General features: G+C 36.2%; 1 protein-coding gene across 1 annotated transcript in view; it reads left to right on the forward strand.

Annotated features, from left to right (window-relative positions):
- Positions 1 to 12623, forward strand: part of Ascc3 (activating signal cointegrator 1 complex subunit 3) — a 269368-nt gene that overhangs the window by 74487 nt on the left and 182258 nt on the right. Inside the window, exons 12-13 of the mRNA XM_052163239.1 lie at positions 6008 to 6184; positions 8929 to 9000. Coding sequence (XP_052019199.1) covers positions 6008 to 6184; positions 8929 to 9000 — 249 coding nt within the window. The remainder of the gene's footprint in view (positions 1 to 6007; positions 6185 to 8928; positions 9001 to 12623) is intronic.

Consider the following 12623-nt stretch of genomic DNA (forward strand, 5'->3'; position numbering starts at 1 on the left):
CAGCGTTGTGCCGTCAGTAGACCCTGTCCCTCACTCACGTTCCTTGGACATCATTCTTTTCACTCTGTAAATTGTCCCTTTTTGGTTTCCCATGTCTTAACTTTTTCCTTTTATGGAGCACTGTTTCTTTAGCTTAAAAACTTGTATTTAACAAATGTATTTTACAAATACTACTTCAAATACTTAGTATTTACTAATCTGTATGGGCTGCATACCTTTTGTTTTCTAACTATAAAAAGATGGCAATTACTTGAATGTAACCATAAATAATATATTTTATAGGTTCACCAGTTACTAAACAGTTGTTTCAATATTAATATTTAACCCTTAGTATTAATAAGGGTATAATATTTAATAAATTTTGATATTTGAAACTACTTTTCAAGCTGTCTTTTATATTAAATTTTTTTCTTTAATAACGTCACAGGTAAGTATTGTATTTATATCTTCTACCTCATTGCTCTTGTCCCACCAACTCCTCTTGTGCCTCCTCTATCCCTCTCAATTCATGACCTCTTTCTCTTTAATTACCATTGCTACATATAGACATATCAACACAGCCTGCTGAGTTCATTTAGTGTTGGTCACATGTATATCTTATTCGGACTGAAAATATAGAATTCGATAATAAATTGGAAGGTTTATTCCTGGGGAAGACTGATTCTCCCATTCTTTCAAATTTTCTTTATTTTGACATATCTATATATCTATAATGATGTCTCTTAGAAAAGAGAATTTTAAATCTAAATGTGAAAATCATTTTCATCTACACGATCTGAGATACTTAGCCTGAATGTAATTTTAAGTGTCATTTTAAAGTGCCTCAGGATCTTGACTTCAGATGAAGTCAGATATGGAATCTTCCATGCATGTCATCATGTTGGCACTCAACAAGTTTCACATCTTAGAGCAATTTGGATTTCATATTAGATATGATCACCTGTCTTGTGTGTGTGTGTGTGTGTGTGTGTGTGTGTGTGTATGTGTGTGTGTGTGTGTGTATGTATGTGTGTGTGTGTGTGTGTGTGTGTAAGTTTTAGGGATGACCATTTTGTATTGGATCAGCAGTTGGTGTACTCTTTCCTGGGTTTGACTTATTCTTTCACCTTGGATTTCAGATTAGATATGATCACCTGTCTTGTGTGTGTGTGTGTGTGTGTGTGTGTGTGTGTAAGTTTTAGGGATGACCATTTTGTATTGGATCAGCAGTTGGTGTACTCTTTCCTGGGTTTGACTTATTCTTTCACCTTGGATTTCAGATTAGATATGATCACCTGTCGTGTGTGTGTGTGTGTGTGTGTGTGTGTGTGTGTGTGTGTAAGTTTTAGGGATGACAATTTTGTATTGGATCAGCAGTTGGTGTACTCTTTCCTGGGTTTGACTTATTCTTTCACCTTCCACATCCTTGGTATGTAGTTATTTGTCTAGGACTGAAGCTTGTGAGCATCTCCTTTTCACAGTATATATTGGTGTTATCCTTGATAGATCATTTTTAGACAGCCATGTTGACATTTTATGGGTATAATTTTTCATAGTTGTAGGAGACTCAATCTCAAAACTGTCTAGCTGAATAGCTGGTGCACTTGCCATCAGGGCCAACTGTCCAGCCCAGGAGAGGTGCAGTTCCACTCTCTAGCTGCTGGTGGGCCAGGATCTACTTTCTTGTTCTCTTGTGCTTTGGGGCCAGCTCTTCCATACCTCCCAAGCAATGAGTGGGGTCAATATTCCAGGGTAATACCTCCAGTGAGCGGGTGGGGCCAGTTCTGCATAGCTCTCCAACATCAACATGGCCCCCGGAGGAAGCCCAGACGAGGGGCATCTGCCTGGTGATAACATGTAGAAATTATTTAAAATCCTGGCCTTTGGTTATTGACTTCCCAGATGAAAGACAAATATACAGCCTTTATATTTACAGCATGTCTTAAGCAGCATAGTAGCTGGGTGTCTGCCTACCCTCATGCTCTTAGAATCTACTTTCCTATAGATAATCCTGAGTTATTCCTTAATATTTTTTATGTTACATCTTGGGCAGCCCTCAGGGCCACTTTTTTGTGACTCAGCTCACCCATGGCAGCTTCTCCCTTCTCTCTTGTACCTTCTTCTTCTTCCTCTTGACCTCAAGACAGCAAAACCTAAACTCTGCCTATGTCTCTTCTGCCCAGCTGCCCAAGTATTGTCTGTTGAATCTTTATTTACCAATCACAGTTAACTGGAGGCAGGCTTACTCACTGTCTGACGTTGAGTTTGTCTTTGGTGCAGCCACTCTTGGGAGCCCCAAGATGGCATTAGAATATAAGCATCATTGAGCCAACCCACTACAGTAACACAGACAGTGACACACCACTGCAGGTCCATGGACCTATACATGGACCATGGCTTGAATCTCACCATGGTCTCAGGTGGCATAGCAGGCCACTAACATCAGGCTGTTCATCATCACCCTCAAGTTTGTAGTTCGGCCTCCTTTCATTGTGCACATAACATTCTGCTTCTCATTCTCTTCCCTTTCTCCACCGCTTAAACGCTCATCTCAGTGGTGCCCAGGGCCTCTAGGTGTCTTCTGTGTGGTGTACGGACAGGGATCATCTTGGCTGGATGTGATTGTCTTAGGCATGTTCCACCTGAGTGGAGCCCTGTCTTAAGTTGTCTTGGGCATGCTCTGCCCCTAAGGGATTATTTTAAAGTAGAAATAAAAATGTGGAGAAATACAGAAAACATGTAAAAAGAATTTAAGTCTGTATTTCTATTAAATTGAAAATAGACTATGAAGGGGAATGATTTGGAAGCATTGCTTTTATAGTTCATTTCTGGAAATCTAGTCTGTGGAAACAAATAGTAGCTCAAAGAAATGTAAACTCCTGTAATCATTGAAGCTGTCTTTTAAAAATAAAACTTGGAGAACAGCCACAATCTTGTGCAGCATGAGAAATGATTTGGTAAATTGCATTCAGTTTCTCCAAAAACGTTCTACATTGGAGGTTTTAAAAAAAAGTGAGGTACGTGAACTGAAATTCAAAGATACCCATATTACATTCTTTATGGAACAAGAGTCTGTGCTGTCTGTGGAGCAAGCTGATTTTACAGGAAGAAATAGAGTATAATATATATTTATATTCATTCAATGTTTCATTTAATGAACTCTAACCATATGCTTGCTAAATATCTCCAAGTATTTAGCTATGAAATACTCAAGTACCACTAGGAAATTAGTGGTAAAGAAAATAAAGTTCTTGGATATATTTGGTTTTAACCAGGTATAGCGTGAGGTACATCTGTGTGATAGCAGTGTAGGAGGCTCGATAGAAGTGGAGGAGAATTTATGATATGTCACCTTTTAACATCTCATTATATAAATATGCACACAATAGTGCACCTACATAAAGTTCAGAGTCCTTAAAGTTGCATGTGATGTATAAAGTCAAGCATTATCTAATACAGCTTCAGAGTAGCTTCAGCGATGTATGTAGTTGTGACACTGAACATACATGAAAGGTCTGTAACTGCTTCTGCTCTCTCCACAACCTATCTTCCTCCAACACCTGCTTGTGCCCCAAATTTTACACCCAAGACTTTGAATACAAGTTTGCAGGTCATATTTTACGTCAAAGGTAATTGTTTTGATCCTGATTTTGTTTTTGTACTTTATGCCTTGATAATAGAAGATTGGGGACATTTTCACAGAGCCATTGATGCATGAACACATGCAGTCCAGATTTATTTGCAGTGAACAACCTGAGTCCAGTCCATCAAGCTAAAAGCATTCCATAGATGAGGGCTTTCTTGCAATTGTAGAGTTTTAGAGGCTGCACAAATACTGTACATTGCTAGAGCAGCCTGGTTGTGTGTTCACAGTGCACCCATTGAACTAGCCTGACTTTAAGCTTTCCGTCAGTCCCCCTGACTGTACCCTGTATGGTATATATGGTTGTACTGCATGTGCTTTGTTTTAGGGAACATACCAATATACAACATATTCCACTCTCCATTAGCTTCAAAATATTACCAATTTTCAGTTGTTTTCTGCACTTTTCTTACTTGTAATTCTAAGAAACATATCCAGATTTTTTTAGGTAGATATTAAAATCTCATCTCATTTTGGTGTCTACCAGTCTGTCAGCTACTATGTGTTCCAGCACTTGAAAGTATTTTATTTTTTTCCTTTCTTTATAACACATGAACCCTGTATTCTCACTTTAACTCAACTTTCTTGAGATGGAATTAGAGTTTTCTTTCTTTCTTTCTTTTTTTCTCTCTTTGCAAGTAAGGCTTCTAAATGACAGTTATGCAATCACTTTATTCTTGATCACATTGTGCAAACATTGATTAAATATATTGTTCTTTTGAATCTGTTGCATACCACTTGTTTAATTACAATCATCATTCTAGTTTCTACATACTAAACAGCAATGCCTGAAATAAACATATGTTCCCTCTGTTTATGCTTTGTACATTTTTGGCATTTATCATTGCTTAATAATCATAAAACCAGCTATGCTTCATTCTTTCAATTTCTGTATTTCACACTAGATTTTATTCTCCTTGATAGAAATGTATCTTTGATTCTTGTATTTCAGAAATGCTAATGTAGCGCTCATAACACTGTATTAAAACGCATGTTTCTGTTTGTTCCTTGTGATTACCAAATGTTTCCAGTAGATGGTAGTGTTTCACATCATACTGAACTCATGGTAATGTGAGAGGTGCTGGTAGCTATTCTAGTTCAATGTAATTTCTGGTAAAAATTAAATGCTGGGTTAGGGGCTACATTTCCAGCACATTGGGCATGATAAGATAATAAGATAAATATGTAAGAAATTATAAATTATTGTACTTAGCAATAAACTAATACTGTTCCTTAACTTTTTTAAGCAAGGAGACAGACTGTAATACTAACTTTATGAGATAGTAATCATAAAAGTTTACTATAGAAAGCCTTGGGTTCTATTATCAGCACTGTTAACACACCACTACCCTAGAAAATTAACCCCCTAGTCTCTGGGGTAAAGATAAAGAAGAATCTTTAAAACATGGATTTTATAGTATTCACCATGACTCTTTTAACTGGTTCACATTGTTTGGAATTCTTTAATTAGGGTGAAATTTGAAATGGATTCTTGCTGTTTTATATAAGATTTTTTTTAGTGAGACTAAATCCATGTGTGATAATGTGCTATTTCTTTCTCTGTGCAACAGTTTTCACCCAATGCCATCTGGTTTTCATTGTCACATTTATGTTTCAAGTAGTCTCTATGGGTGTGGGTCTGTGCTGTACTCAGTACTTCATTACCTGGCTATCGTGGGTCATGCAGTCAGTTACCACTGTAGTGGCTGGATGATTCTGGAATTACAAAGGTATCTGTAAGGGTGTGCTTTGCTTATTTCATGGTGTCTCCAAAACTGAACAGTCTTATCAACATTGTCTTTGATATTGTAACAACATAGTGGTGTATGTTTATTATCAAGTATATGGAATATTCTGGAATATAATCAGAATTTAACATTTGTTTGTTCGTTTGTTTTGGGGAATATTAGTATTTATTTTTAGACAATTGTGAGGACCAAACCCAAGGCCTGGTATTTATCAGGCCAACTCTCTACCAGGGATCTAAGTTTCCAGCCTCAGTTTTTGAAATTTATTCAATTAATTTTATTGTTACAAAGCTCTTACAGATATTTAATGTCAATTCCATAAGGTCAAATGATAGTAAATAAGGAATATGGTGTGCGTAGGGGGGAAGGGATAATACATGGTCTTATGCATGCGAAGCTACTGATCCACCACTGAGTCCCATTATCTTGGGCCTATATCTCTTATGCCTATACTTTGAGATGATAAGACCCCTGTTGACCTCTGACCTCATATCCCTTTATCCAGTTCCTGCACTATAATTTTTAGTAGCCCATATTGATCGACTACATGATAGGTTATTCTGAGTTTACTTTACTTTGGTTAATTTACTTAAATTTTATTTAATTAAATAAATTCATTTTGAAATTACCCATACAGGTTGAATCCACACAGAGTATGATAAGAATTCTTGGATTGTCTGCAACCTTACCCAACTACCTTGATGTTGCTACATTTTTGCATGTTAATCCCTACATTGGACTTTTCTACTTTGATGGCCGTTTTCGACCTGTACCTCTTGGACAGACATTTTTAGGGATTAAAAGTACAAATAAGGTAAGAGCTCATTTTGATAGTTGTATTCATAGAAGAGATATTTTTATTGGCTTATTGCTGAATACATAATTGGGATTAAGTACTGCCCAGCAGCACTTTCATAACATACAAGTTTGGCTTCAAATGGAGTCAGGCACACTTCTCAGTGTTGGTAGTAAAGTCCTCCTACAGAATGGTTCTTAGGGCAGGTTACAGTATTTCAACATGTACTTTGCAATTTTAGCTGTTAAAAACTTCACAAAGTTACTTTAGTTTAATTGAAGGGCATTGTAAAATAATAAAATCTGTACTTAAATCAGTAATATATATTTTGGTACAAAGTTCATTTCAAATAAGGAATAATTGCAGTTGAAGAGTATTTTCATGCTAGCAGCCAATGGGGGAGAATTGTGCTTAAGAATATATATTTTAATTATCATATTAATTATGTGTATAAGCAATATTTTTAATATTCTATATAATGCCTTAAAAATAGTCATCATTTTAATGGTACCACCATCATGCCATTTGTAGTATTGGTGTTCTTATTAGAGTTTTCTAATAATGTAAGTAAAGTTTATTTAAAATTTATTCTGTTCAACTCATATTCTTCCTTAGATGAAATAGCTTTAGGCAAATATTCAAAGTTCTTTTTTTCTTTCTTTCTTTTTTTTTTTTTTTTTTTGACTTCTTTTCTAAAGGAGAACAAATTAAAATTGTATAAAATTAGGCTAAGTCGAAACTTGGATTTTCATTAATTACATTAGATTTTCTTAAAAACAAGTTTATTAGTAAACTTTTTTGCCCCATACTGTTAAAATATTGGATGGATACTCAGTGAATGAATATTTAATTTATGCATATGAGTGCTGGTGCCTGAGAGGATAGGGGTTTTTGGATCATTCTGGAGTTGGAGCTGACATGGGTGCTGAGAAACAAGGCCTCAACGAAAATTGTCCATGATCTCAAACACTAAGCCATCTCTGCCTCAAACACTCAGTTATTGTAACAAATAGTACGTAGAGGCTGCATGGCATAAACGTAAGGTATTGGGTGTGGACATGGCCTGCAGCAGGCACATAAGTGCCAGGTAAAGCTGGTCTCCCGCTTATAATCCTGTCATACAGTCAAACAAGCCGGCTAGCTACAGTAGCCACATGGATGACCTCTGGATCCAAGTGAGAGAGCCCGCCTGAGTGTCTGCAGTGAAGAGTAATCTAGGAGGACACCAGCAGTCAGCTCCCACTTCTACATGCACATGCATGCAAACCTACATGCACAAACATGCTAACTTACACATATCTTATGCCATATACACATGCCAGAGAAAATCACAGTGAACTACCTTCTTAATTTTAGAGTTCCTTTTTAGAGACGAAGAAAAAGTATCGTTTATGCTATATGGTAATAATTGTGATGTACATATTTAGCTTTCTGATTTGGGGTGCTATTAATACTTGCTATTTGTTTTCCTAGCTCTTCTTAATATATAGTTTATTATTTAGTTCATTTCAGTGTGTCATTAATATGAATATAGACTATTTTTAGATTTTTCTAGATTTGTATCTTAAATTATAGATGATAGTTATTACAGAGATGTTTTTAAAATATTTCAAATGCATGTAAGCCATCTTGAATCTTTTTTTTTTTCAATTACATCATGTAGATTGGTAAATCACTTAAAGTTAATTAAATTCAAAGTGTTTTCCATAGCATGATGATAATATTCTACTCAGCAAACGTTGGGTGAAGAAGTGATATGATGCTTTTGAAGGTTTAGAAATTTGGCAATTAAAGGAATTTACATACCATACTGTAGATAGTAAATTATATTCCTTATAGTTACAGATTTTTATATTATTAGAGCTTACTAGTTTTATATTAATTTGAACTACATTGTTGGTAATTATGAAGATTTCTTCAGGGTATTGTTAAGGTGGTTTATAATCAATTATAATCAATTTTAGTTAAAAAATCAAGATATGATCCAGTTGTTATTTAATAATATGAGAAATAGTACGGTGATATTTCCCTTTTTTTTTTTTTTTTTTTTGGTTTTTCGAGACAGGGTTTCTCTGTATAACCCTGGCTGTCCTGAAACTCACTCAGTAGACCAGGTTGGCCTCGAACTCAAAAATCTGCCTGTCTCTGCCTCCCAAGTGCTGGGATTACAGGTGTGCACCACCACTGCCTGGTGATATTTCCAATTTGAAATGAACCATACCCAAAGGGCAGTGAAAATGTTGGCATCTAGCCTGGGGATAGAAGATTTGCTTTTCTAGATCCTGTGATCATCTCATCCTACTTAGCAACAGATTATCAATTACAACTTTTCCAAGTTCTAAAGTGTTTGTTAATGAATTAATTTATACATTGAATTACTTTCTTTCCGTAGATACTCTGTCATTCAACCTGTGTTCTCTAGATTTTTAGACATCTGAAAACTCTGTGGTTCCTGAAAGGAGAGAGGAAAAAATAGCCCAAAGAATAAGGTTCTTTAGGAACGTAGAGTACGTTAAAATGTATTCTAACATTTCTCTACCTTTTAAAGCTAGACACTAACTTTTAAAAATTAGTCTTTGTACTCTGAAACTGTGGTTGAAGTACTTTGTGGAATTTTTTTGTTTGTTTGTTCTATGTTAGATACTTTGATTTGTTGCTTCTCTGTTCTAATTAGTCTGAAAAGTTTTGTACTATAATTGAAATATTTTCATTTATAGTTTTATTGCCTAATTTTATAATTATCATGTTTTAAAATCTTCAAGATGCAGCAGTTAAACAACATGGATGAAGTGTGCTACGACAGTGTTTTGAAACAAGTAAAGGCTGGACACCAGGTACATTGAGTTTATACTGTTTCTACGAAGTGCTTAATGAAAAACTGTAAATTTTTCAATCTTTACTTTTTCTGAATTCTGACTTTTCATTTCTTAATTGTTTTAGTTTAATAGATAGCTATATGAATCATATAAATATTCCTAAGTGATATTGATATCCTGATATTGATCCGACAAGGTATTTTGTTTGCCATTTTATTAAGTATTTAAGAAAAAGGTTGGCCTTTGCATTGCTGTTTCTTTTAATCTTTTTAAACAGCACAACCTCAAATCTCTATTCATACTTTAAATATTGTTAAGGATTTCATGATGTTATTTTTTATTGTTTTCATTAAGTATATTTGAAGTGTATTTAATAAACTTTGTATTGTTTAATTGTGTTTGGAAGTTGAACAGTTTAGGTCTGGGATGTAGCTCTGTGGTTGATAAGTGTGGTCCCCTAGCCAGTGGTGCTGTGGAGAAAAGATTTAAGTAGTCTTTTTTTTTTTTTTTAATTAACATCCCCATTTACCAAAATTCTTTAAGGAAAAAGTGGAATGATAAAACAACTTCAAACATCAGCTGTTTTCTGTTTTGGTTGTTGTTGGGGCTGGTCTTTGGGAAAGATTGATTGATCTGACTGATTGTTTTTAGAGGCGTGTTTCTCCATTTAGTCCTGGCTCACCTCAAACTCAGCTTCCTGTGTGTTGGGATTTCGGATTTGTCCATCCATACCTGGGTGTGTGATTTTACTAGAAGAGTTCAATTTATTTATTTAGATAATGATTTTTGAGTTGCTTTTTCTGACTATTTGTGATTTTTACTTTTTAAGAGGTTCACCTCTTAAAAATTGATATTTTCATTAGACAACTCAAAATCATTGGTAAAAATCAACCGTGAAGAAATATTTTACTAAGTTTTCCAAATATCTTAGTGGCTCTACTCTTAGCTTTTCATGATTTTAAAACTTGCAGAGATTATAATTACAACATATCTGTCTTTTCTTTCTTCCTTCTAACCCTTCCCATTTATCCCTCCTTACTCGTTTTCAAAGCCATGATGTCATTTTTCATTAGTTATTATTACGTGCATTTTTGTATGTGTACATACGTAAGTTTTCTCACGTCTGTGCAGTGTTACTTGTGTGTATGTTTTCAGATAGTCAGTCAGTATGTTCTTCCCTGGGGAAGACTGTTTCTTCCACTCTCAGTAGATCTTCTATAGTGTTGATGCCTTGTAGACTTTTCCCTGTCCACTTTTGTGTGTCTGTCGGTGTTATATTTGTTCAGCTTGTGCGTAGGCAGTCACGATCATGATGAGAGTTTTATGGGTGTAGCTGATCGGGAGATACAACCTCATAGCAAATCCCTGGTTCCTCTGGCTCTTAGAGTCTTCCTTCCCTACCTTCTACAGTGTTTCCTGAGCCATCGGTGCTGGAATGGTTTGTACATGTGTAGATATATCCATTGCTGTTGGCTCTACAATTCTGCTGTTTTGGTTGAGTGTGATTTTCTGCAATTATCTATCTTGGTTGTTTCAAAATGAAAACATGGTTTTGTGTACAGAAGAATTCTTTTCCTAGAGGCTGAATCATAATGTAGCTGTTGTATATGAGATGAGTCAGAACTAACCTGGACCTGAGATACATACCAGCCAGTAGAGCATGTCGTCTTTCTTAAAGAAGGAGTATCAGAATTTGTTTTTCTACTAACCATAATAGAATGAAGTATTGAGAATATTTGTTTGGTTGTTTAGATTTAATTCATTCATTTTATTTGGGGCTCCACATTTCCTTATCCTTTGACTTACTTTGCTTTGTATTATTTTGAGGCAAGGTCTCATGTAGCATAGGATGCCCTTGTGTTTCTGATCCTCATTGGCATTGCCTCTCAAGTGGTGAATCACAGGTGTCACCTTACCATTCCTAGGGATCTAACCCAGGGTTACCTACCTGCACGCGAGACAAATCACTCCATGGACTGAACTGCATCTGCAGTTCTCTATTTTTAACACAGAGGAACCGCTGATCTGCCCAGGTCCTGGGCGCAGGCTGTAGCCTGCAGCTTGGTGGTCTGCATCCCCAGATATCTTAAACTCAATATATCTCAGTACTGTTACCTGCTGTCGCTTGTCCTGTCAGACCTGGAGCGAGGATGGGGGTTGGGAACTCCAAGCACCGACTACCCCGCAGGGCACAGGACCCATGTCTGGCTGGCACCCAGATGAGCCCCCGATCTGCCCAGGTCCTGGGCACAGGCAGCAGCCTGCAGCTCAGGGGTCTGTGTCCCCACATATCTCTGTACCTGGGCCCGCTTTTCCTGTCAGACCCGGAGCGAAGATGGGGGCGGGGGGTGGCGGGAAAGGTCTTAAACATCTCTGAATGTGTCTAATAGACATTCCTAAATGTATGAATGGCAGTGATTCTAAATCTAGTCAGTTTGACTATGCAGATTGTCACAGTTATTAAGCTAATTAACCCAGTAGCTAATTTTCAATTATTAATTATCTCTCCATTGCTAATTGTAAATGTTTTCAGCTTTCTGTTGTAAATAATTTTGCTTAATCATTATATTTTCATTTATTTTCTTACTACTTTTCTGCTTAAATTTTTATTAATTCATTCCCTAAAATGGAATCAGAAGACATGGTACAATTTGTCATCTTGTTTGGATCCTGTGTTTTCCAAATAACTAGAAAAATTTTGTTGTAACAACAGACCTGAGAGTGTAAAGGATCCAGAAGCTTAAAAACTAATGAAATTTCTTTTAAGTAATGTTGACAGAATACTTTGATCTAAGGTTGTGACACAATGTTTTTTTCCTACTTCTTTTTTTTTTTTTTTCCAATTTTGTGGCATATAAGACAAAGTATTGTTATAAGAATGATTTTTTTTTCTTTTGGCTGGCAAATATTTTCTCCTTGTTCATTGCTAACTGTAACCTTAGACTTTGGTTTGGACTTGCACTCACTTTTATTAGAAAAATGCTTCCTCTCCAAATATTTTGTTTCAAACAGTGACCTTGTGGACAGTCCTTTGGCATGTATATACACGTATATACAATATATATGTATATATACACGCACACACACATATATACATATGTGTGTATATATATACATGTAAATACACATGTACATACATAATATCATATATATTCACACACATATCTACATATGATGACTTAGAATAATCACTTCTTATTCGGCTATATATACTCATATTTTTAGTTTAACTTATGGCCTTAAATTTCTTTCTTTTTTTTTTAATTGATATAGTCTTCGTTACATTTCAATTGGTAAAACCTTTCCTGGTTTTCCCTGAAAATCTACAACCCCTCTTCCCACCCTCTGCCCCTCCACCTGACCCACTCTCACCTTTCCTCCCCCCCCCATTTTCCTTTGTTGGGGCATCTATTGAGCCTTCACCTGACCAAGGACCACGCCTCCCACCGATGCCCAGCAAGGCATTCCACTGCCACAGTTTTGGCTGGAACCATGTGTACCCCTTGGTTGATGGTTTAGTCCCTGGGAGACCTGGGGCATCTGGATGGCTGACATCGATGTTCTTCCCATGGGGCTGTAAACCCCTTCAGCTCCTCTGGACCACCCTGCAGCTCCTCCATTGGGGACCCCATGCCCAGTCC

This window comes from Apodemus sylvaticus, chromosome 19, assembly GCF_947179515.1.
Source record: "Apodemus sylvaticus chromosome 19, mApoSyl1.1, whole genome shotgun sequence".
In the NCBI taxonomy this organism is placed as follows: Eukaryota; Metazoa; Chordata; class Mammalia; order Rodentia; family Muridae; genus Apodemus; species Apodemus sylvaticus.